The sequence below is a fragment of the Lepus europaeus genome, chromosome 2, assembly GCF_033115175.1.
Source record: "Lepus europaeus isolate LE1 chromosome 2, mLepTim1.pri, whole genome shotgun sequence".
Lineage (NCBI taxonomy): Eukaryota > Metazoa > Chordata > Mammalia > Lagomorpha > Leporidae > Lepus > Lepus europaeus.
The window spans coordinates 148,171,364-148,198,501 of record NC_084828.1 but is presented as its reverse complement, the minus strand read 5'-3'; the positions used below and the strand labels follow the sequence as shown (position 1 = coordinate 148,198,501).

The 27,138-nt window shown below is 41.9% G+C and overlaps 1 protein-coding gene across 1 annotated transcript in view; it reads right to left on the bottom strand.

Annotated features, from left to right (window-relative positions):
* The window catches only part of ACAD11 (acyl-CoA dehydrogenase family member 11), a 98,152-nt gene that overhangs the window by 15,850 nt on the left and 55,164 nt on the right, over nt 1-27,138 (bottom strand). The window contains exons 14-17 of the mRNA XM_062214657.1: nt 10,153-10,219; nt 9,456-9,541; nt 7,322-7,393; nt 6,313-6,467 (exon numbers count right to left, since the gene is read on the bottom strand). Coding sequence (XP_062070641.1) covers nt 6,313-6,467; nt 7,322-7,393; nt 9,456-9,541; nt 10,153-10,219 — 380 coding nt within the window. The remainder of the gene's footprint in view (nt 1-6,312; nt 6,468-7,321; nt 7,394-9,455; nt 9,542-10,152; nt 10,220-27,138) is intronic.

The following is a 27,138-nucleotide window of genomic DNA, read 5'->3' as shown; positions in this document are numbered from 1 at the left end:
AGAATTTTAAAAAGGCAACAACTTTATAAGTTGGCGGAGATGTAGACAAATTGGAGCACTCACACACAGCTGCTGACTGGTAAACAGAAGAGAGCTTGGTGGTTTGTTTACACAGGCAACTAGCGTCTGACTCAGCAGTTGCACTCTGGGGTATTCATCTCAAAGAAATGAAGACTGAAGGTCATGCAAAACCTACACAGCAGCTTCATTTCTAACAGTCCCGGACTGGAAACAACCCAGACGTCTCCACAGGGAAACCCCTGGACAATCTGTAGTACATTCACACCCAGGAACACAACAAAACAATGAAGAGGAACCAAGTATTGATACACACAGCCTGGATGAATCTCCAAAGAACTATGTGGGGTAAACAAGCCAGTCCCCAAATTTTACATGCTGAATGAGTCCATTCTTGGAACAACAAAATTGTAAAAATGAAGAACAGGCAGTGGTTGCCAGGAGATAATGAGAGGTTATAAAGGGCAGCATGAAGGACTCACATCAGGATGGGTGGGTTCAGTATCCCGACCACATCATCAGTGACAACATCTCGGCTCTGACACCGTACTACAGTTTCGTGAGAGGTCAGCAGGGAGAAATGATGACGAGTACGAGGGATCACCATAAATCCCACAAGCAACACTGAGAATTTCATGTTGATAGCTGGGACCTACTACATAGTTCCAATTGTTTGTAAGAGGCTGTTGGGGCCCCAGTCCTAAAAGTAGACTTGGTATTCACAGTGGAGAATACGGTTTGTTAGGGTAAGTTAGGCCAGCAGACCATGGTGGTGCTTCCATTAGGCTACAGTAGCCTTCTTCAGCATGATTCTTCAATAGCAGATGTTGGAGGAGAAGCCTCTAAATGTGTGGCTACTGAGCATTGGAAATACGCCTCATCTGGGGTGGGCGTTGGCACAGCGGTTAAGGTGCTACCTGGAACGCCTACACCCCATAATCAGAGTGCCTGAATTTCAGTCCTGGCTCCACTCCTGATTCCAACTTCCTGCTGTTGTATACCCTGGCAGGCAGCAGGTAATGTACTTGGGTCTCTGTCACCAATGTGGGACACCTGGAGTTCTAGGCTCCTGGATACAGCCATCCCAGCCCCAGCTGAGGCTGGTGTACTTGGAGTAAACCATCAAATGGAAGACCTCTCTCTGTCTCTGTCTTTTTGCCTTTCAAATAAATGAAAAAAAGTAAAATTAAACAAAAGGCAATATGCCTCATCAGAACTGATACATTATAGATATAAAATGTACACCCAATTTTTAAAATATTTATTTTGAAAGGCAGAGTTACAGAGATACAGAGGGAAAAAAAACCAGAGAGACAGAGAAAGAGATCTTTGATCCACTGGTCCACTCCTCAAATGGCAGCAACTGCAGCAACTGAGCCAGGCTGAACCCAGGAGCCTGGAACTCCATCAGGGTCTCCCACATGAGTGCAGGGGCCCAAGAACTTGGGCCATCTTCCAGTGCTTTCCTAGGTGCATTAGCAAGGAGCTGGATTAGAAGTGGAGCAGCCAGGACTTGAACCAGTACACATATGAGATGCTGGCATTGCAGGCAGCAGCTTAACCGGCTGTACCACAGTGCCAGCCCCACTCACCCAATTTTAAAGAATCACTCTTTTTAAAATAATATAAAAGACTTCATTTACTAACATTTATATGATTTCATGTTGAGATGACAGCTGCATTGGGCTAAATAAAATATATTACTGAAATTAAATTCACCTATGTGGGGGACACTGAATCCGGAGAGGCCTAGAGGAACTTCCTGAGCCTGCCTCAAATTTGAAAACCTGTCTTTAAGTTTCAATTCCCTGGTAACAAACACCCCAGCCCCAGGGCGCTTCTGCCTAAGGATCATTAAGGTGGTACAATAGGAGTTGCTAAGACCCTTTTGCATCACAGCACCCCATCCCTTGCCCACATCCGCTCATCCACTCTGTACCATCCAACCTGTACCTCAGCTATATATACACCTCTCTTTTACAATAAAGTGAGACCCTGCTTCGACTGGGCTCCACACCGCGCTTGATTATCCCCCGGGTTTGGGAAAGGCTGAGTGGTGGGTGGCGCACTTTCCCCTCCTAGGTCAAGGCAAGCTGCGGGCAGCCTGCCTAATTCTCCGGCGGTGGCAAGGAACAGTCACCGCACACCTATTTCTTTAATTTTTTTTTAAGATTTATTTATTTATTTGAAAGGCAGAGAAAAAGAGGCAGAGAGAGAGAGAGGTCTTCCATCCACTGGTTCCCTCCCCAGTTGGCCACAGTGGCCAGAGCTGAGCCAATCCGAAACAAGGAGCCAGGAGCTTCTTCTGGGTCTCTCACACGGGTGCTGGGCCCAAGGACTTGGGCCATTTTCTACTGCTTTCCAAGGCCATAGCAGAGAGCTGGATCAGAAGTGGAGCAACCAGGACTCGAACCAGTACCCATATAGGATGCCAGCATTGCAGTCAGCAGCTTTACCCACTACGCCACAGCACCGACCCCCTCTTAATTTAGCTTTTTAAAAACATTGCTATAGTAGTAGAAAATGTTAAATTACATTCGTACAGCAGGCATTGGCTTGGGGTTAGGATGCCACCTGGCCCATGTCCCACATAAGAGTGTCTGCTTCAAGTCCCAGCTCTGCTTCTGATCCCATCTTCCTATGAATGTGCACCTGGGAGGTGGCAGGTGATGGCTCAAGTGCTTGGGTCCCTGTCACCCACAGAGGAGATCCAGATTAAGTTCTGTGGTCCTGGTTTCAGTCTGGCCCAACCCTGGCTGTTGCAGGCCCTTGAGGACTGAGCCAGTAGATGGAAAGTCTCTCTCTGTCATTTCCCCATCTCTGACTTTGTCTCTCTCTGCCTTGCAATTAAAAACAAATAAATTACATTGGTGGCAAGTAGAAGAGGCAGCAGTCAGTGAACATTTTCTGATGGCGGTCAGGGTGGGGAATCATGGCTTTATAAAGACTCAGAAGGCCTTCATGTCTCAAGGAAACTGTTTTCAGGTGTCTGTACACACCCAAGACTCGCTGAAAATCATTAAGTAGGTAGAAGCTTAGTGGCCCAGAGAACTACCAAGTTTATTTCCTAAAACAGAACTAGGATTGAGAACATTTTGCTGTAGAGCCTGGAATAATTTAGGAGGCAGCTGGAAGGAGCCTCCAAATTCAGGGAAATGCAACGTTAATTTCACGAACCGGAAAAAGGCAACGCTGGCCCAGACATTCTTGATGACTAGCTCGCACATCTCTTTTTGCTCCTGCCATATCATTTTATCTATGCCAGATGCAAAATGTTTCCAGTGAAGAGAGGCACATTTTTTAAAAGCCCAGGCTTGCCCTGCATAATCCATTAACTTTAGAAGGCAGGAGGGAAATGTTAGTGTGGCATAAAACATCACCCATGAAAGCAACACCTGCGCAGTGCACCTCCATGTCCATTGTGGCCGCTTGTCAAGGTTTTGCTGAAGCTTGAAAAAAAGTGGGTAGGTCTCTCGAACTGTCTACCCTCTACACACTTTAAATAAACATATATTATAAAAATACACTTTTAAAAGGCTTGTGGTACAGCGGGTTAAGCTGCTACTTGGAGCACCCACATCCCATATTGCAATGCCTGGAATCCAATTCCATCCCATATTCCAATACAGCTTCCTGCTTATTGGCATCCGGTGAGGAAGTAGTAGATGATGGCTCAACTACTTGGGAGACCAGAATGGATTCCCTGGCTCCTGGCTCCAGCCTGGTCCAACTTTAGCTATGGCAGATATTTGGGGAGTGAACCTACAGATGGAAGATCTCTCTCTACTCCCTCCACCCCTTCCAAATAAAATGAAAATAAATAAACGTTTTAAAAAGAAATAAAGGGCAAGGAGTACTGATTGGGACCATGAGTAATGGGTTCATCCCTGTTCCCCTATGGGGGCTGTACCCATAGTCTCTCCAGTCACTTTTCTTACCTCCTCCTTCAGTGCCTATCAACAGATGAACCCCTGTCCTGGCCATAGACCAAAGGAGTGCCCACAAAGTAGCCCCAGGTGTGGTGTCATAAAGCAGGATGTATCTTTTCTTAATACTGTTGCAAATCAATCATATACAAAAACATATATGCTGATTGAACATATGATACTTCATAAAATAATAGTACTAACTATTGCAACTATTCCTAACATTGAGTCCAGAATAATTCACAAGGAAGCAAACACAGCATGTAACAAAGTAAAAAGGTACTTGGGGCCAGCGCTGTGGCTGTGGCATAGTGGGTAAAGCTGCCACCTGCAGTGCCTGCATCCCATATGGGTACCAGTTCGAGTCCCAGCTGCTCCACTTCGGATCCAGCTCTCTGCTATGGCCTGAGAAAGCAGTAGAAGATGGCCCAAGTCCCTGGGCCCCTGCACCCTCTTGGGAGATCCGGAGGAAGCTCTTGGTTCCTGGCTTCAGATCGGCATAGCTCCGGCTGTTGCAGCCAACTGGGGAGCAAACCAGCAGATGGAAGACTTCTCTCTCTCTCTCTCTCTCTCTCTCTCTCTCTCTGCCTCTCCTTCTCTCTTGTGTAACTCTGACTTTCAAATATATAAATAAATCTTTAAAAAAAAAAGTAAAAAGATACTGCAAAATTTTATCGATGGTCATAGATACACCTCACAGCGGTTTCAACAAAAACACAATTCTGTCACCACAGATTTGACCTACACTAACAAGTTTGCAACAGTGAATGCTAAATAATAATAATTATTTTTCTTGTTTTCTTAAATATTAGAATGCATTTTGGGGGAATAATTTGGCAATTCTGTATCTCTATAAAGAGTTTTCCAAAGAAATCTAAACTGATAGCTTCTTTTTCTTCTTTTTTTTTTAAGATTTATTTTATTTATTTGAAAGACAGAGTTACAGAGAGAGGTAGAGACAGAGAGAGGTCTTCCATCAACTGGATCACTCCCCAGATGGCTGCAATGGCCAGAGCTGTGTCATTTCGAAGCCAGGATCCAGGAGCTTCTTCTGGGTCTCCCAAGACGTGGGTGCAGGGGTCCAAGGACTTGGGCCATCTTCTACTGCTTTCCCAGGCCACAGCAGAGAGCTGGATCAGAAGAGGAGCAACCGGGACTAGAACCGGCGCCCATATGGGATGCCAGTGCTTCGGGCCAGGGCTTCAAACCAGCTGCACTACAATGCCAGCCCCTTCTTTTTCTTCTTAGTACATATTTCCTTTTTTTAAAAAAAATGTATTTATTGGGACCAGCACTGTGGCATAGTGGATTAAGCCTCTATCTGCAGTGCCAGCATCTACTATGGGCACTGGTTTGAGTCCTGGTTGCTCCACTTCCAATCCAGCTCCCTGTTAATGTGCCTGGGAAAGCTGTGGAAGATGGTCCTAGTGCACGGGCCCCTGCACCCATGTAGGAGACCCAGAAGAAGTTTCTGTCTCCTGGCTATGGATCAGCCCATCTCTGGCCACTGTGGCCATTTGGGGAATGAACCAGCAGATGAAAGACCTTTCTCTCTGTCTCTCCCTTTCTCTGTAGTTCTACCTCTCTAAATAAATAAATAAATAAATAAATAAATAAATAAATAAATCTTTTTTAAAAAATCTGTCAGAACGTTCCTCCTTTCTCTGAGTTTTGAGCTCTTTTCCTGCATCTTTACATGGATCTGTCCCAACTCCTTCCAGAAAACCAAAGGATAAGGTAAATCCCTCTTCCTGTGGCAGCCTCTTCATGCCCTGGGGAACTCTAATGTGGCCAGCTGTACAGAACAGAGTCTAGAAGTTGATGGAACTGTGTGTGTGCTCTGTGTGCTGAGCACTTCAGGAGCTATTTAATCTTCCCCAAAGATAAGACCTCCCCTCAGACCATATTTAAACACAGGTATAAGTGTGCTTTATGGAAAAGATTCACCTTATTCACGTAAAGGAAATCACTCTCCCAAAATAATGTTGGTGGGTTTGTTAATTAATTAATCTTCATTTTATTTGAAAAGCACCAAGACAGACAGATCTTACATTGTTTGCAAACTCTCCAAATGTCTGCAACAGCCAGGCCTGGGCCAGGTAGAAGGCACAGGAGTCTGGAGCTCAATCTGGGTCTCCCACTTGGGTGACAACTGGAGCCAGCCCCTGTTGCTTATATTAACAGGAAGCTGGACCAGAAGTGGAGTGGCTAGCCAGGACTCAAACCAGGTCCTCCCATGGGGGATAAGAGTGCCCCAAGCAAATGGCAACTTACCTGCTGTGCCTAGTGCCCACCCCAGTAATGCTTTTGTTCAAGGGTAGTATGGTGTACTGAGCTGTGATAGATACAAAGAAGCAACCACTCTTACGTGTTCGTAGAGTTTCTTCTTAAAGGCTACCCTTTGTGCTGCCCGTTCACACATGATCTGCAGAGCGCGCTCCGCCACACCCACTGTTCTCATACAGTGGTGGATTCTGCCAGGTCCCAGCCGGCCTTGGGAAATCTCAAATCCCCTGCCTTCACCTGGGAGAAAGGGGAACGTGAACATGGCCCAGGGTATTCTCTATTTTCAGAAATCCTGGGGGAAATGATGCACTGCCTTCAATAAGAACGACATCCTGCTAAGGGGAAAGTCAGTGCTACTATAAGGCTCACTATGCATTGACGGGACTTCTGATACGTATTTTTTTAAAACCATCATCAAGAAAAATTTCATTCAGATTGTAGAACTGGCTCTGGAGTACTTACTATGCAGCAGCTACTTTATTGGAGCTGCAGCAGTTACAGAGGTGGCTACAACACGGTCCCTGCATGAGTTTAGTATCCAGAGAGGGGGACAGGATTAGGGCTATGAAGAGGGACAAAGAAAGGCAGAGGGGAGGGGCTCTCTGTCCCAAGCTGTAAAGTCAGGGGCCCATTGAGTGAGTGCAGCAAGAAACATCCCTGAAAGGGGGCAGAGATGTTCTTTGAAGGTTGGGTTGGATTTCAACAAGCAAAAGGATGGAGACATTCCAAGTACATGATATTCAGTTATTTATGCTTCTAACTTGTATATGAGGACAAGACTTGACTTCATGAAGTACTGAGATTGTCTTAAAACAAGTAGAGGAATACATATCATGTTTTAGAAAAAGTGTCTTGCTTTGAGTTGCATGCTCTGCTTAGCCACGTTTTCAGTCACTGTGATATATAAGAACACATCTATCAGTTAAATAATTATTCCGTGGAAGAAAATTCTACAGTATGCAAAAGTTTTCCTTGATAATAGAGAAAATAAAGGAGAAAATAGCTCAAAGTAGACTCATAAATTTTCCAGATTTTAACATGAAAATGTTAATATACAACACTGTAGAAGAACTTTACCAAATTTATCTCACCTAGGATTAAGTTGGAAGCTGGAACTCGCACTTGATTGAAATGGATCTCAAAATGTCCTCCATGTAAGTTATCTATAAAGTAGACAAGAAAATTTTGAAGAACAAAATGAATTGACCAAAAACAGCATCACACATAATCAACCTGCTGAAGTATAATTACTCAAAGAAGGTAGGATTTCAAAGACCCAATTGTCATGGGCATTCCCAGAGAGAAGTCAGCCCCAACGAGAGAGCTACTGATAACATTAGATTTTAGAAGCCATTTGATCCAGAGGCTTCCAATTCATTCCCTGAAATCATACAGCTATGAAAAAGGAAGACTAGCCTCCACTGCTCCAACAAGACTATTTTACTATTGTTTTATAATTGCCTCTTCTTTACATTTTTGTATATGGAGTTCCAGAGAAAGTTTTTCTTGGAAAAAGAAGAGTTTGCTTAGAAAAATAAAAGAATCCCAAAGAATCTTGCTTGGGGAGGAAAAAAAGAATCAATGCTTCAAAAATTAATGGTGAGCAACATAATTCAAGCTTCCTTTTTTATGTCTGTGGAAAGCAATGTCTGAAGATGCCAGGGCCTGCTCTAGCGGATGGTGCAGGCTCTTCCTGGGAGTTGGCGCAGGGACTGGACCTTCAAGTGTGATTACTCCCAATCCACACTTGTCTCACTGTGCCTCTGCCTCCCAAAAACGCTGGCATTTCTGTCCCTGGGACCGGGAACACAGGCATGTTTTTGTCTTTGCCTCACCCTCCCCTCACAAATTCCAGAGATGACCTCACGCTAACTGCAGCTCTTTCCTGTCAGAGCAGACATTACTAACCAACTTCTCAGAACTGTTTCTTTCAGCCTGGTACACAGGGAGTAGGAAAGGTGCTGGTGAATTTTGCTTACTGAAAATTCAAATGGAGGCTCTTTAGTGGAGGGTGTACACCCAACCTGTATTATTAACCCCTGTCGTTCAGGCTATAGCTCTGCAACCCAACAGCCCCCATGTGCAGTGTGCTCCAGTGGGCTTGTTTGTCCCATGTGCACCATGCTTAACCTATGGGTATGTCCTACAGCTGCATCCCACTGAAGGTGTTGATGTAAAGCCTTCTTTCTAGAAAGCTATGAGTCTTATTGCTGCTACTGGAATACATATCCATTAGTCATACTCATTAACAGAGAGAAAGCCAGAGTCTCCACAGAACCTGAAGTTCCGTCAGCCTTTGTTCATAGCACACATGCAGTTCACTTAGCTGCATGCCTGTAGTCACTGCTTGCCTCCTCCCACCAATGTGAAAGTGTTGTGAGGACAAGGATCTCAGTCCACTGTGTCCACGTGTCCCAGCCCTGGCACAGTACTCAGTGCTCAACAGATATTTGCTGAGTGCTGAACTCAGTAGCATGGACACAAAGGACAAAAGTCTCCTTGCTTCTTAGAAACTCCAGCCAAGGGCAGCAGAGAAAACAGGTTTTGCACTCAAATAGGTTAAAAAGTGTACTGTTTATTAACAGCTCTTATAGCTTGAGTTAGGAAGTTGAGCTTTGGTGATTGTTTATAGCTCTTGTCTCTACTGTTGAGAAACATTTTTTTTTCTTCTTCATACTATTTGTTGAAGTATTTGTTGAACTTTCCTTAGAGTCAAGTTAATCTTATGAGTATAAAGTAGACTGAAAGTAGATCACTGTAAAAATTAATGGAGGGAATAGGAGAAGGAGGGGGAGGAAGGATGGAAGCATGGGCAGGAGGGAGGGTAGGCTGGGCAGGATCACTATGTTCCCGAATCTGTGTACATGAAATACTCGAAATTTGTATATCTTAAACAAAATCTTTAAAAAAGAAAAAAAGAACACTAAAATTAGAGACAAAAATGAATTTTGTTGAGGATTACTACATTTATCTGGACCTTTTCATTAATCCATTCCCATGGAGAGGAGAGGAGGTGGACAGTTCGCATTGCTGTTCCTTGAATACAATCTGCCCTTTCCCAAAGTGACAGCACAGGGCAGAAGGCTGAATCCCATATGAAGCATATCAAGACAGTTGTCAGGGCCACAGGAATTTCTACAAATACATTTCATGCACTCAAATGCCATCTAGTCCCTCCAACAGTCTGCCTGCTTGCTAATGCAAAACTTGTTTATTGAGTCTTACCCATGTAGCCAAAAATTGTCAAAGGCCTTATGATTTGTACGCCGGGTGTGTCCATAGGAACGAGAATCATGCTGTGTTGTCTGTGCCTAGTCAAAAAAAAGCAGCATTAGGAAAGGTTTGCTAGGACCAAAAATACACACGTTAAGAAGACTCAAAATTGTCTTTTTGTTGTTGTTCTTGTTACACAATCACGTTAGCAAAGGTGACTGCCATGGGAACGCATAACAGACATGTACCTGGCATAGTCTGCGGTGGGCTGTGATCTGTGATCAATGATTTGGAAAGAGGTTAATGCTGCTCTCATTGCTCCACAATGGTAAATGGGACCTGATAAGCAGGGTGAAATGTTCCAAGACCATTGCCTATAAGCTAACCACCTGTTCCCTTGGGCATTGCAGAGTGCTGAAAAATCTTACATTTCATGATCAGACCCAAAGCTACCTGATGACTCAGCAACACTTGCTAATGATGACAACACCACAGTGGAGAGCAAACAGAAGCACACATGCCCCATAATGTTTTCCAAATGTATCTTTTGGCAAAATACTCATGAAACACAACATGGGACATTTAATCTCGTGCTATTTTTTATATTTTTGTGATTAATGACGCCAAACAGTGGATATCAAGTAAATTAAGTGGATAAAGATTGACTTTAATTCCTACATAGCTTTCTCAGTCAGAATCATTTTATCACCTGGATACAGAAGCAGATTTAGTTCTTCCCAGAACAATTGCAATTTTGCACTTGGGGTTCCCAGCTCCTAAAACAAGAGGGGAAATGAGCAGAATACATTAAAAAAGGAAATTTCTAGTTTGACATTTCACCCTGAAGCTTTCAATCCTTTCAAATTTCATGCTAGCAAAAGCAACCAAAAAAAAAAAAAACAGGATGGAAAACTCTAAATTAAAATGTATTAAAATAATATGTAATATACATAATATGTTTATGTGTATCCCTACATGTCACCCAAGAAAAGTGCTCAGCAAGAAGCCAAGAAGGGACTCCCTCAGTGACCTTCCCCAGAAGTCAAGCAGCATGAAAAGGTCGCAGTCCTTACTGGGAAATGACAGCCCTCCCACTGCCCACTGCAGACAGCAGCTCGTTCAGAAGGCTCTGGGATGATGTAAGAGAGTTGACAGAACTGCCTTTCTCATGGGAGAATCCAACAGGAGTTTTACATGTCGGAGGTAAGATTTTTTTTTTTTTTTGACAGGCAGAGTGGACAGTGAGAGAGAGACAGAGAGAAAGGTCTTCCTTTTTGCCGTTGGTTCACCCTCCAATGGCCACCGCGGTAGCACGCTGCGGCCGGCGCACTGCGCTGATCTGATGGCAGGAGCCAGGTGCTTCTCCTGGTCTCCCATGGGATGCAGCACCCAAGCACTTGGGCCATCGTCCACTGCACTCCCTGGCCACAGCAGAGAGCTGGCCTGGAAGAGGGGCAACCGGGACAGAATCCGGCGCCCCGACCGGGACTAGAACCTGGTGTGCCGGCACCACAAGGCAGAGGATTAGCCTAGTGAGCCGCGGCGCCGGCCGGATGTAAGATTTTATTTGGCCACAAGTATGAGGCTCTGATCCCACGTTTAGTAAGCCAAAGTTCTCCTTCAGGGAGTGAAAAATGATCAGCATTTTAAAATATAAAGTTTTTCTCATTTTAATGTAAAATGTGTTCACATTTCAGGAGTCTATGGGAATTCTTCCTGAGGCCTTTTTGCAAAACAGTACATATCATGTTGGCCAGGGATCTGAAGTAGCTGGTCACTCAGGAAAGCTGCCATTTTAAAATGTATTAAAATAATATGTAATACCTTGCTTGCCAAATTAAAATAATATATAATACCTTGCTTGCCAATTGTAAGGGCACAGATAACTGGATCACCCTAAGTTAGACACATCCATACAAAGTCTCAAGTATATATGTGTATATATATGTGTGTGTGTGTGTGTGTGTATGTATATGATTTATTTATTTGAAAGGCAGAGTAAAAGAGATCATTCATCCACTGGTTCACTCCCCCAAATGCCAATCAAAGTCAGGGCTGAGCTAGGCTGAAGTCAGGAGCCAGGAACCCCATCCTGGTCTCCCACATGGGTGCAGGGGCCCAAGCACTTGGGCCATTATCTGCTGACTTCCTACGTGCATTAGCAGGAAGCTGGATTGGAAGCAGAGTAGCCAGGCCCTCCAATAAAGAATGTGGGTGCCCCACACAGGGGCTTAATCTGCTGCACCACAATACCTGCCCTTCACATTCTTTTTTTTTTTTTAACTTCTTCTAGAAAAAAAAAAAGGTTTCAAGTGATTTGAAATCATGTAGAGAGAGATTGAAATAACACCAACGTTCAATGAAAAGTGTTAGGGTTTATGTCAAACAGTTGAATAATGTCATAAAATCTCACGGGTGAAAAGAATAAACCCCATGGAACATAACAAGGGAAGCTACATGGATATGGTCAATAAAATCCAGACAGTGGAAAATGTACAGGACAACTAATCCAACTTCTTCAATTAAGTTACAATAAAATAAAAAAAAGGAGATGGAGGGGGAGCTTACATGTTAAAAGAGACTTAAAAAGCAATTATTAGATCTTATTGGATCCTACTTCAGTCAAACAAAATATAAATGAAACCACTAGAAATGTGAATGCTTACTGGATATTTCATAATAGTATGAAAATAGTCCAGTATTTTTACCAAGATACATACTAAAATATCTTCATAGATGTCTGGGATTTATTTCAAAACAATACAGGGAGAAGAGGAAATGGGAGTAAGCATGATGCAAGACTGGCCATGAACTCCAAACTGTGGAGTCTCAAAAGTATTCAGAGAGAATTCCTGGGAGACCTCAATGAGCAGCCGGGATATGAAGGAGAAATGTGGATGCCCTATAGAAATGCCTGGGAATAGCTCCCATGATGGCAGAGCCTGGTGGGAAGTGCCACTGGGCCTCCATGGTTGGAGAAGGGGTTGGAAAGATGACACAGTGAAAAAAGTACCAAGAGAAAGATGGCCAGGCAAGACCCAGAGACAAGGCTAGCAGATGGAAAGGGAGAGAGGAGAAAGTACAACATCAAAGAGGCAAAAGTTGGGGAGAAGTAGTGTGCTTTACCTTTTAATTTTTTTTCTCCATTTACTTGAAAGGCAGAGACAAATAAATAAATGAAATACAATGCAGAACAAGACTTCAGTCTATCTCATGAGATACCAAGTAAACAGAGAAAACCTTACAACAGAAATAATCTAGAATTTCCTACAGTTCAGAATGGAATCTGAGCTGGTAACTTTTCTAAAACCAACTTGGAGAGAATCAGAATGGCAGAAATACATGTTTATCTCCCTTGCTCCTGAGATCGTGCTGAAGTAAAAATACGAAATGGCAATGAAGGCATAACTCTAACAGATGGCACTCAGAGGCAAGTGTTGGACATTTAGAAGGGAAAAAGTACAGAGTGTGTTATAAGGGGATCCTCGGGGGAGCAGTCTGAAAGCTGACCCTAAAGTGAATCCTGCTCCACCAGGAGTTTTCCTACAGAATTCCTACTCAGCAAAGAAACATAGCTGGAAACTGTTCTATGTCAATAACAGAAAACCTGCACCCACTTTTCCTTTTCTCTTAAATTGAATGGAAAGCCAAAGAGACTGGCCAAAATAAGCTGGAAAACTAATCACTATGGAATAAAATAAAGCTAGAGATAAGGGGTCATTTGGCACAGTGGTTGAGATGCTGTTTGGGATTCCTGCATTCCTTATCAAAGTGCCTGGGTTCAAGTCTGGGCTCCACTTCTGGGAAGCAGCAGGTAATGACTCAAATACCTGGGTTCCTGCCACCCATGTGGAAGATCCGGATTGAGTTCTGGGCTCCTGGCTTCAGCGTGGCCCACCCTTGGCTATTGCAGGCATATGAGGAGTAGGCCAGTGAATGGAAGATCTCTCTATGTGTCCCTCTGCCTTTCAAATAAAATGAAAATAAAATTATAACAAAAATAAGATACAGAACCTAAAAGCAAGCAACTAACAAGAAACTGAGCTAAACCAAATAACAAAACAAAAATAAAAAATGTAATATGAGAGGTCCTAATGTATTGCATCAAAGTAGAAGAGGGATCTCTGAAACAGAAACAATCCAGACAAGAACATCACAACTTTCAGAGATGAACACACAATTTCTGAAGCACTAAAACTGACAAGCATATGAGCTTCTGGCTAGAAGAGACAGCCAGAGACTGAAAATAGGAAAGCAAAAGTAAGAGACACTTGGAGACAAAACATGAAGTCCAACATCAAAGCAAAGGGAGACAGAAAAAGAGCAAACATAAACATAAAAGAATTTATCAAATAAACATGTAGAAGAAAGTTTTCTAAAACAAAACAAAATCAGATTGAGTCACTGATGCCAAGAAGTGTCCATTCTGTGACATTTCAAGACGTCATTGATGAACAGAAAATCCTAAAAGGTTTCAGAGATAATAAAACAAGCCACCTGAAAGGAATGAGGGTCAGAGTGGCTCAGACTCTTCTCAGCCATGGGGATGCTAGCTGAAAATGAAGAGCTCTAACTAGACTTCTAGACTCATTCAAACTAGCACTTTTTTGAAAGCAACATAAATTCAAATTGAAACATCACAGATCCTATAAAATTTACCTGTTCTGTACTTTCTCCCCAAGAATGTAGACAAGCAAAATAAGGAAGTAACTGAAGAGAAAGGAAGCCCAGGAGGGAAATTTATGGAAATGCATGGATAATTGCACAAACCATGCCTACAAGGTAACCAGTCCAGACTGAAAAAGAAAGACTAAAGACTCCAAGAGAGGGGTTTCCAGACAAGGGGAAAGCCACTGGAATTAAAAGTGCAAAGCATAGGCACAGGTGTGGAGGGGAAGAAGATCTTATAAAATCAACACACAACACCATCAAAACTCCAGCGGGAAAGTTGTTAAATGTACAAGTGAACTGTGACCAAATGAAAAACAAACTATAATGTAATATGAATTTAAGTAATACACAGAGCATCAGAAAAACTATTCCAATTGACCTTGATACTAGGAATACGCCTTAGAATGGCTCAGGAAATTATATATATATATATATATATACACAAAATTTTATATATATATAAATGTATGTATATATAAATATACATATATACACATGCACATATAAATATATGTATACATATATGATATAAATATACATATATGTATAATACAAATATACATATATGAATATATAAATATGTATATATAAATGTATATATACATTTTATATATGTATAACAGTTCTAGGACACAAAATCTAACACATTACTCATGCCAGTACTGAACAGCATGTACATACTCTTGTAACATCAGTTTTATGTGTTGGTTATCAACATTTAGGCATCCTGTCGTCAGCAATTCATGGTTGCAAGAGAAAATATAAATATTAGTCATCTTGATGGTGTAAAGTTAAGGTTGTCCTTGATACGAGGTATGGGTGATACTGTACCTAGTGGGAGGTTGAGAGGACATGGCACACCATGTGTCCCAGGTAGGACCCCACAACCTGACTGCTGGCAGGCACTTTTCCCCACCCCCACTCCCTGTTAAAGGTCCCTGTAATTGCCAATCAGGTAAATGGCTCCCAGATGTGACCCAGGCCCATTAGGACCACCTGGAAACTACCCCAGCTATGCGATCTTCAAGCTAATTGGAGAGGCATATTGGCACCAGTGTCGGTCCTGTCCTATAGTATTGGTGTTGCCTTCAATTAGTTATGCCCCTTCTACCTGCCCTTTAAAAGTATAGGTGGCTGTGAATAAAGACAGACACATCCTTGGAAACTTGTCTCCGGTGCTTCTTGTGAGAAGGACACTGTCCCCCTGCTCTCCTCAACAGTGAAGCCTTGCAGGACAAGCCATAATGAGGACAGAAGAAATGAGAGGTAGGGAAAGAGATAAGAGAACTCATGTCCTTTATAGGCGAAACTTGGGGGCTGTGCTATAGCGTAGTGGGTTGAGCCTCTGCCTGCAGTGCCAGCATCCCATATGGGCTCCAGTTCGTGTCCCAGCTGTTCCTCTTCTGATTCAGCTCTCTGCTGTGGCCTGGGAAAGTAGTAGAAGATGGTGCTCGGGCCCCTGCATCCAAGTGGGAGACCTGGAAGAAGCTCCTGGCTCCTGGCTTCGGATCAGCCCAGCTCTGGCCATTGAAGCCATTTGGGGAGTGAACCAGTGAATGGAAGACCTTTCTGTCTCTCCCTCTCTCTGTCTGTAGCTCTGCCTCTCAAATAAATAAATAAACTCTTTAAAAAATTAAGTGAAACTTGAAGAGATTCTGTTAAATGAGGATACAGAAAGAGAAATGTAAAGATAATTTAAAGTTTAAAAATTCCAACAATGTGAAACTGCCTAAACATTGGGAAAGGGCATAAAGTTATATTACAAATGAACTAGACTGTCAGTATTCAAATCAGAGAGTCAGTGACAGTGTCAAAAATGAATAAATTGGGCCGGCACCGCGGCTCACTAGGCTAATCTTCCGCTTTGCGGTGCCGGAACACCGGGTTCTAGTCCCAGTCGGGGCACCGATCCTGTCCCGGTTGCCCCTCTTCCAGGCCAGCTCTCTTTGTGGCCAGGGAGTGCAGTGGAGGATGGCCCAAGTGCTTGGGCCCTGCACACCATGGGAGACCAGGATAAGCACCTGGCTCCTGCCATCGGATCAGCGCAGTGCGCCGGCCGCAGCGCGCCAACCGCGGCAGCCATTGGAGGGTGAACCAACGGCAAAAGGAAGACCTTTCTCTCTGTCTCTCTCTCTCACTGTCCACTCTGCCTGTCAAAAAATATAAAAAAAAAGAAATAAAAAAATAAAAATGAATAAATGGAGAAATAATGTTATCTAAAATTGTAATAGAAACCAGAAGACGAAAAACAGAAACTTAAAAAAAAAAAGTATTATCTGGGGTATGGAGGGAGAAACAGTATGTCCTAGTTATCTTCTCATTTGTTATTTCTAATTGGAAAGTAACTTTAAAAACTATTAAAGAAAAATCTAGCTTACCACTGTGTAAACAAATCTGCAGATTTGAGGGAGCTACAGTGTGATTAACTTTCCTTTGTAAGCACTTTTCAATCTGAACAATCAACCTGCAGTGGAGGAGTCATCTCCTGCGTATCCTGGGCATTTCCCCACCTCGATGTGCTAACACCTAACTCCAGAAACACTGCTGATAAAACTGCTGATAAAACATGGAAATTAATTAGAAAAAATTAAATCAGATTTTGTCCAGGAAAGGGAGGAAGGCATTGCGTGAAGGATGCGCAGCTCTGTTCAGCCCCAGGCGGGTGTAGAAATGAGGCACCTCACACTGCATTGGTCTGAGATCACAAGACTGCTTTCCCCATAGTCATAGCCACCAGCATTGTGAGAACATGCAATCATGCATACAAACTTATGATTTTACATATGACTAGAGACAAAAAGAGAGGATTTAACTAACTTAACCAAGAAATTTTAAAAAGCAGCAAAACCTTAAATTTGCCAACAGATGTCACACTAATCAGAGAACAAAATGGTCTCTCCCACTTTTTTCCTTAATGCATGACTTACTGTCTTTATTATCTATGAGACAGAGAGAAACAATTTCTCTAGCTTGCTGGGCATTTGCAACATAACCTCTTTACCTAATCTAACTGCCTCAAACATTAAAATAGGAAATGATTACATTGAAAAGGAGCAAATTTGTATATTTGAAAAGCAGAGCGACATACATATACAGCTGAACCATTAGCTGAGTCACTCCCCAAATACCCACAGTAGCCAGAACTCCACCCAGGTCTCCTACAGGGATGGCAGGGGCCTCAGAACTTGAGGCATCCTCTGCTGCCTCCCTGGGAGCCAGATCAGAAGCAGAGTGGCAGGGACTTGAACAGGCACTCCGATAGGGGATGCCAGCATACTAAGCAGCGGCTCATCACACTGCACCACAATGCCAGCCTCAGAATCCTTTTTATTAGAAGATAAATGCAAGAAATTTCATAAATACAAGAAGGAAAAATGTGATTTTGTTCCAGTAGAACATTTCCCATGCCTCAAAAAGTCTGTGCTACCATTAGAAAACACAGGCCCTTAATTCAGTGGGAACACATTCATTTTATTTCAACCAATAATAAATGGTAGCTTTTGAATTTCTAGAAATTGTTGTTCATTTCAATGTCAATGTCTTCCTCTCCTTTTCTTCTAGAATTCCAATCACACATATTGTATACCTTTTGATTGATGGGTTCTTAACACTCTGTCCATTCGTTTCCTTCCACCTCTGCTTCAAAGTGGATTCTTTCTATTGGTCTATCTTCAAGTTGGACGTTTTCCTGTCATTTTCATTATGTTCATTTTTCAGATATTTTAGATTTAAGTTATAGTATTTTCTGTGCGGTCCTATGTTTAATATTTTCTCTTTTGCTATTTCCTATCTTTTTATTTTTCTTAATCTCACTGAGCAAATTTATAATTGCTGTCGTAAGTCCTCGCCTGATACATTCCAACAGCTGAGTGATTTGGGGTTGGCCTTTCCCTTTGAAAAAGGGCCATGTTTTCTTCATTCTTTATTTGTTGGGTAATTCCAGGTTCTGTCCATATTCTGGACACTGTGATTCTTTTAGAATCTCTGGATTCTGTCAAGTTCCTCCAAAGAATGTTAATGTCTTGTTTAACTTAGGCACAGTCTGCCTCAAGTTAGGTGGATGGGAGATTAAATTTCAACTTGGGGCTCGCTGGTTAGTTGCAAGCTGCTTTGGATCTGCCCTCTGCATGGCTGGGGTTCAGGAGTCAGCTGGAGCTGCCCTTTCCAGCTTTGTTCTTTCTAGGAATAACAACCATGCCCCCGCCTCCCCCCTGCTGCCACCCCAGCGCCACCACCTTCCAGCAGGCTCTGTGCTCTGGCTCCTCAGAGCTGGGACAGGAGTTTTCCAGAGAAGCTCTGCTTCCCCCGCCCACACAATGCGCTGACGCTAAAGCACACAGGTGGAAAACTCACCTGGTGCCTAGATCTTCTTCTACATTTTGACAGCCCTGCAAAATCACTTTGCCTTTTTTCACCCCCCAGAGAATTCAGGTAGCTATTTTTAGTTGTGATCTGTGGGAAAGTTGATCTTATGTGCTAACTCCACCATACTGAAGGTATGGGTTTTCTCTTTTAAACTTTGCCAAAACTGGGTCTTCTCTCACCCAGTTTCATATATTGGAATACATGTGTATATTTGTATTCTTGAAAAATAGATTTAAAATATGTGTCAGTTGAAATTTGATAAATGCAATGCTCATCTCAAAATATGATCATAGAAGCAGAATTAGAAATTGTAGGTGTTCTAAAATTTAAAAAAAACCTATACAAGCTTGAAATTCCAATCACCAGTTGTTTTGTACTGTTACATATGTAAAATAAAACTGTTAAAATCAATAGCCTTAGAACCATTGTTTGTAATTTGATTTCTTCCAAGTTTAATGGAGTCTATTTTTAATCAATTCTAAAAGGACCATTCTCATTTGCACTAATGAGAAAAGTTTCCCCATTCACATATTTCAAAGTTGTAAAATCTCAGCTAGCATACTCCTCATGATGCATCCACTTTACTATTTATTGAAAAAATTTCCTAATGGTTTGTATTTACTAGATTGTGTTCTTCTGATTTTTAAAAATGTTTACTTCTGGGACCGACACTGTGGCATAGTAGGCTAAGCCTCCACCTGCAGTGCCAGCATTCATACAGGTGCCGGTTCATGTCCTGGCTTCTCCTCTTCTGATCCAGCTCTCTGCTGTGGCCTGGGAAAGCAGCAGAGGATGGTCCAAGTCCTTGGGCCCCTGCACCCATATGGGAGATCTGGATGAAGCTCCTGGCTCCTGGCTTTAGATCAGCCCAACTCTGCTGTGGCAGAAGCCTCTGTCTTTTAATTAAACTCGTTTCTAACTGAGAAGATTAAAGTTGTAGAGGACTTCCCAAGGCTAGAAGAAAAATGGAGGCATCTGTCCTGGGAATGAAATGTGGTTGTTATCTGCTTGCCTATGAATGAATCAACTGTAGTCCCTATCTGCTTATATGTAACCATTGCAGGATCTGCTTGTTAGTACAGAGCAATGATGTTAACCCTTGCCAGGCAGCTTACCAAAAAAAAAAAAAAAAAAAAAAAAAAAAAAAAAAAAAAAACCTTTAGTAACTATATCCACATGCACAGTATTGTATCAATCCTGTGGCCACCATATAACATTAGAATATCCAATCAAATGTATGCAGGTAACCATATAAGGGAGACAAAGGGGATAAAGCCATATATAAGGGAAAACCTTTCTTCATTATGGTCTCAGGATTTTGGATCAGAAATTTCACCTGGGCCTTATGCCAGCCTAATAAAAGACTACTTCCTGTTAAGAGGCCTTGATGTCTTGTCTGGGTACTTGAATCCTGCTACATTGGCCATTGCTACAATGCTACAATTTGGGGAGTGAACCAGTAAATGGAAGATTCTCTCTCTCTCTCTCTCTCTCTCTCTCTCTCTCTCTCTCTCTCTCTCACACACACACACACACACACACACACACACACTTTCTCTCTCTCTCTCTCTCTCTGTAATTCTGGCTCTCAAATAAATAAAATCTTTTTACTTTTATTTATTTGAAAGGCAGAGAGACAGAAAGAGAAAGAGAAAGTTTTCCATGTGTCAACTTACTCCTCAGACACCAGCTATAGCTGCGGCTGCACCAGGCCAAAGCCAGGGGCCCAGAACTGTACTGGGTCTCCCACATGGGCAGTATCACCTGCTGTATCCCAGGGTGCACACTGGGAGATACAGGATGCAGGCATCCCAGGCAGCAGCTTAACCCACTGTGCCACAACACTTTAGCCCTTTTTCCAATTTTTATGGGAGTTAACAGATAATGTCTGTGTCCTGCTGGAATTCATATACTGAAATCCTAACTCCTAAGGTGATGCTATTTGGAGGTGGAGCCTTTGGCAGATAATTCTGTCCCAAAAGAGGTCATTAGGTAAATAGAATGGGGGTAGAGAATGATGGAACTCAGTTGCCCTTTCTACCACACAGGACACAACCTTCGTGAATGAGCAAGTGAGCCCTCATGAGACTCCGAATCTGTTGGACTCTTAATCTTTAACTTGCCAGCCTCCAAACTGTGGGAAATAAATTTCTGTTGTCTGCTCCAATCAGCCATCCTTTTATGGTATTGAGTTATAGCAATCCAAATAAATTAAAACAAAAATCAATTCTACTTATCTGAGGAACAACACGTAGAATAGTAGGATGATTCAATGACAGATGATAATACAAGTTGGGCGTCTCTAATCCCAAAACCCAAAATCCAGCATGCTCCAAAGTTCAAAGTGTTTGTGCATCATGTCGGTATTTCAGATTTCAGATGTGTGGACCAATAATGACTATTCAAATATCTCAAATTCTGAAATCTGAAACACTTTCTCTCTCAAGCACTTTGGATAATTTCATTGTGAGTCTTAGCTAGGATTACTTACCTGAACATATTCAGCTGGGGTAATAATTTTTTAACCTTGATTGGCCCTGACTGTACAATAATATGCACTCATGTTGTGATTCTTAGTTAGAAATTACAGAGGAAGTTACAGAGTGGCTCACTTTTAATTTTCTAATTGTATATCTTTCTGCTCAGGGCTGGCTTTGAGGTTGTAGTTACAGGAAGTCTCATGCAGTGCCCAGGGGCCTATGGACTAAAGGGAAGAAGCTACTTGCCCTATACAATGCCTTGTCTCCTTAAGTGGGCATACTTCAGAAATCAGATTAGGACATAATGACATGACTTGTGGTTCATTTTCATTAGAGATATTTTCTTTCCATATTTTTCATCCTGGCAATCAAGAACTTCTTGGGGAGATGGGTGTTTGGCCTAACAGTTGAGACACTAAGATGCCACTTCCCACATCAGAATGCCTGTATTTGAGTACTAGCTCCAGCTCTTGATCCCATCTTCCTGGTAATGGAGATCCTAGTGGTGGCCCAAATACTTGGGTCCCTGCCACCCACACTGGAGATGGGGATACTTGGATTGAGTTCTCAGTTTTAGACCAGCTCTGGCCATTGTGGCCATTTGGAAAGTGAACTAGCAGGCAACAGATCTATCTGTATCTGTTTCTTTCTCCTTCTCCTCTCTCCCTTGAATAAAAAAAAAAAAAAAAAAAAAAAAAAAGATTACTTGGGGTAAATCTTCCAAGATCTCCTTGATCCTAGATAACCAGAATCCTTCAAAAACAGAGGATTTTCTATAATTCTTTTGAACATGGGTCCAAAGCTTGATTTTTCTAATTGTAGATTATATCATTTTTCCTCTAATATTACCCAATATTATTTCCTTCATCGTTCTTTCTATAATAAAATTTTCTTATGACACTCTTATATAAATGCTCAATTTTAGATATCAGGTTAAGTTTGAAAAAACTGAAGAAACAAGGAAAATAACTTTGTGAAGAACAATTCAGATTCTGAAGAATGAAATGTCCAACTTGGCTCTCTTTCAATTCACAAAAATTGAAATACTATAGCTCTAACTTGATGATTCAGAAAAATGAGGAAAAACCCCTCACAAATACATCATCCCTTAGCTACAAGCAGAATTTGGCAGGTGCAGCAGCAGCAGCAAACATCCTTCTTTTCAATGATTTTGCTCTGTTAGAGCATCTGGTTAACAAGATATCAAATGTCACAGATGCAATCTATCAGAGGAAACATGAATACGCAGAGAATGTTCCTACCTGATCGCTGGGCCTGAGGCCTTCATGAAGGAAAACAGATGGCACACATCAATCACTGGGTGTGTTTTATGGATTACTATGTGATTACCCAAAACTGGGGTAAATATACTTACCCTCTTAAGCACTTAACATTTCTTTATAGAGAAAATATCCAAAATCCCATCTTCTAGTTGTTTTTTTAATGGAGAGAGAAATAACTTTTTTTTTTCATCCACATTTTGCAGTATTTCAAGACTATTCAAGTGCCAGGATTAAGTCAAGCTAAAAATCTTATCTCTCTGATATATGCTGATGACTTAATTCCAGGCTCCTACAACCACATGGTTATCAAGCAAGATCATTTCTGGCAAAAGGCAAGATGTCAATTAGAAAAACAAAAATATGGGTGGGTATGGATGTATTAGGCAACAACTAAGAAAGTGACATAAATGATTATATAATAGGAGGCAGTTTTGTGCTTCTATCAATGCTGGATTTCTGAGGTGAAATATTTAAACTTCATTTGGCTTTAGCTTTAATATCAACAATCCTGGGCCAGGCACTGTGGGGCAATTGTAAAACCACTGCTTGTGGGGCTACACTGTAGTGTCACAAGTAAAGCAGCTGCCCATCTCATATGGGTGCCAGTTCAAGTCCCAGATGCTCCTCTTCTAATCCAGCTCTATGCTATGGCCTGGGAAAGCAGTAGAAGATGGTCCAAGTGCTTGGGTCCCTGGACCTGAATGGGAGACCAAGAGGTAGCTCCTGGCTCCTGGCTTTGGATCAGCCCAGCTCTGGCCATTGCAGCCATTTGGGGAGTGAACCAGAGGATGGAAGACCTCTCTTTATGTCTCTCCTTCTCTCTGCCTGTAATTCTACCTCTCAAATAAATAAATAAATAAATCTTAAAAAAAAAAAACCCTGCTTGGGATGCCCATATCCCATATCAGTGTGCCAGTTCAAGTTGTAGCTACTCTACTTCCAATGCAGCTTCTTGCCAACGTGCTTGGGAAGGTAGCGGAAGATGGCCAAAGTACTTGGACTCCTGATACTCTCATGTAGGAGGCCTGAATGGAGTCTAGGTTTCCTGGATCTGGCTTGGCCCAGCCGTGGCTGTTGTGGGCATCTGGAAAGTGAACCAGCAAGTAGAAGATACCTCCCTTCCCTTCCATTTCCTCCTCTTCCCTTCCATTCATTTCCCCTCCCCTCTCCTCCCCTCCCCTTCCTCCCCCTTCCCTCCCCACCCCTTCCCTTCTCTTCTCTTTGTGTGTGTCTGTCTGTCTCTCCCTCTGTCAGTCTGCTTTTCAAATAAATAAATAAATCTGGAAAATATTACCAATTCAAAGTGGAAAATAACATTCTGAGTTAAGCACCATTTTACAATAAAATTCTTACGTGTAAAAAAATGTTGATCCCAGTTGGGTTCCTGGCACCCATGTGGGAGGCCTGAATTGAGTTCCTGGCTCCCAGCTCTGCCCCAGGAAAAACAACTCATGTGTTCTCTTAGAGCATGTGTTACCTTTGGTAAGGGAAATACGCTCTGAAAGTCACTGAATCTACCCACATGGTGGTTTATAACTGGGTTGTCATTAGAAAACTCACACATTGAAAAATAAGGGAAAATTGCTGGAAAATAGTTCAACATTTATGAAAAATGCATATAATACTTACATCCTGAGAATATAAAGAACATCTGAAAATCCAGAGTAAAGACAGGCAAAGAACACAATTGCAAAAAGAGGAGATAAGAATCAAGAGATTTATAAAGTGTTTAACTTTACCACAAACCAAATAAATGCAAAATAAGGCTACAATGGAGTGCCATTTCACGTATTAGCTGACCAAGATAATATTCAACAGCAGCCCAGTATTTTGCATTTGGTGTGCAAGGGCAGAGTTAGGGGTACTACATCTGTTACAAGTCATTTAGAAAGCGAAATGGTAGTAAAACAACATGTTCTATTGCCAGGGTTTTAGAGACATAGGTACTTCCATCTACGATTTGTGGGAGAACAGAGTGACAGCCTCCCAACGGAGCATGGGCTGGCAACAACCTTCTCTATTACAGATGCCTTTAGTCTTTGACGTATCAATCTGGCTTCTAAACTTATCCTACAGATGTGGATGTTTCTGAATGAAACGACAGTGCTCAGATTATCCTTCACAGAAGTATTGTTTGTATTTGCAAAGATGTGAATGCACACCCATGTCCACCAAGAGAAGACTGTTGAAATATACCATGTATGTCCACATAATGGAACTCTTCTACAAAGAATAAGGAGGCTGAGTGTCTGATCATCTGTTAAGACGCTGTTTAAGATATCTGCATCTGAGGGTCATAATTATTTCCAAATATTACTGGTCCGATGACTTCCTCCTCCCAGTGCAATTTTTCATCTCCTATTCCAACCTCTGGTTCTTGGGCTGAGCCATACCCTGGACCTGGCCCACCCTGCTTGTCTTCCTTGTTAGGGAGACCTTTGCAACTGGCATCCAAATGGGTAGGCAAGTCACAGCCACTGTAGCAAGTAACTCCTATTTATTTTGCATAAGATTTTAATTTGTATATTTTTGTTATTTATTTTGGCATTGTTATGAGTTTGACTCTCAGGGAGTTTTGTTGTTATGACTCTTGTGTCTTTTGTCACAAAACAATGATAATATTTGCTAAATAATATATGGAATTTATTTTTGATTGGTAATAAAAGATGAAATATATAAAAAAGATATCTGCGTCCCATATGGGAGTACCTGGGTTCAGTACCTGGTTCTGGCTCCTAACTCCAGCTGGGAGGCAGTAGTTATGGTCCAAGTAGTCGGGTTCCTGGCACTCATGTGGGAGGCCTGGATTAAGTTCCTGGCTCCTAGCTCTGCCCCACGCTGGTGCCAGGCATTGAGGACATTTGGGAAATGAACCAGTTTTCTCTGCCTTTCAAATAAAGTTTAAAGTAAATAAATAAAAAGAGTAAGGAAACTTTGCACCAAAATGAAAAAGCAAATCTCTAGGATTATTATTCAGTGTGAGTAGTAAGAACACTGTCTTTTGTGTAAGAACAAAAAGGATATTCTTGAACACACCTCAGTGAGATTAGATTAAGTTTGGGTTCCCACAACATCTAAAGAAAAACTGTATACACAAACACACACATACACACACATACACATACACACACATACACATATAATATATATGCCCACACACAAAGATGCTCTTTGTAATATTATTTGAAATAGCAAAACACTGGAAATGATCTAAAAATCCTATAATAGGAAAACAAACCAAATTATAATAATTCATAACCCATGACAAAATATTATTTACCTACTGAAAATGCCATTTATAGTGAATTTGTAATAACTCAAACATTTTTCTTATGCAAAGACGTGAAGTTAACAAAGTCATGTATAGTAAGAGTTCAGTATATGATATGGACATTCAAAAGAAATCATAAGGTTATCCAAATAATGCCCAAGCATATCTCAATATCAATGGTATTTTCAGTGATCACATGTAGTTGAGAGTTTAGAGTCAGACTGCTTCCTGAACAGGAAGGATGAGGAATGGGTGTGGGGAGAGAGATTCCTTGGGAATAAGAGGCATTGCTCTATTAATGAGGCAGGAGACCACTGATGGTGGGCAGAATAGAAGCACAAGGACTGAGTTCTTAGAGATATGAGAAGTAGAAGAGAGTTAGAGAAAATCAGGCATTCAAGAAATAGCAAGTTAGTGCTCTGAAAAGCTGCCTACAGTGAATGAAGCTTGTCTCTTGCAAGCTACAGGACTGCCTTTCATATGTTCTCAAATCTCTCCCAATACACCAAATCTCCTACTTCCACCTGGAGAAGAAGAAAATCCAGGAGAAGGCCAGCTGGTGCGCTGGTTTGGCCATGATTCCACACAGGTGGGACTCATATGATACCAGACACAGCAGCTCAATCCCCAGATCCTTTTTGCCCCAAGGGCTGGGAATGCATTTGAGTAAGCAAAAATGATAATACAAATCCAAAAGATGGAAATTAGAGCCAATTTAGAAGAAGGAAATCCTATGTACAAGAAAGGATGTGGTTGGTCAACAAAGCAAAGGGATACTCTCAAATATTCACATGGCAGTAACCAGATTCCAGAAGAGATGGCAGCATGGGGTAATACAGATGTTCAAGAGACAGCTTAACAAAATGGGAATAGCTGAAGAATGGAGATCTCAATTCAAGTTCTGGCTCTACTGCTACACTTATGCATCTGTGGAGGATAAGTTACTTAAGCACCAAGTGATTGACTCATGTATTTAATGACTATCCGCTAAGCTGGACCCATGAATAAGGCACCAAGCTGTATGTTGAGAATACAATGGGGTACATAATAGCAATGAAAAATAGAAAAAAAAATTTTTTAAGATGTTGAAAGGCAAAGCAACAGAGCAAGGGAGAAACAAAGAGAGAAAGAGATCTTCCATATGCTGGTTCATTCCCCAAATGGTCAGAACAGCCTAAGCTGAAGCCAGGAGTCTGGAACTCCATTCAGGTTGTCCACATGGGTCACAGGGGCCCAAATATTTGGGCCATCTTCTGCTACTTTTCCACGTGCATTAGCAGAGAACCGGATTGGAAGTGGAGCAGCCAGGACTCAAACCAGCACTCTGATATAAGATGCTGGCATCACAAGTGGTGGTTTAATTCACTGCACCACAATGCCAGCTCCAACAGAGAGAAAATTTTAGGAAGCACTAACAATGGAGTGAGGTGTTCTCTAGAAGCTAAGAATAGGCAAGTCTGATCTAATCTAGAATGGTTATAGAAGGCTTCCTGGATTGATTAATGTTAAAGTCAGGCCTGAATCTGAATCCTAAAGAGGAGCTGGGGCTCTAATGTGGAGTGGGGGAATATTCCAGACAGGAATAACAGAACATGCAAAGACTCACAAGCCAGTACTGTGTGTTC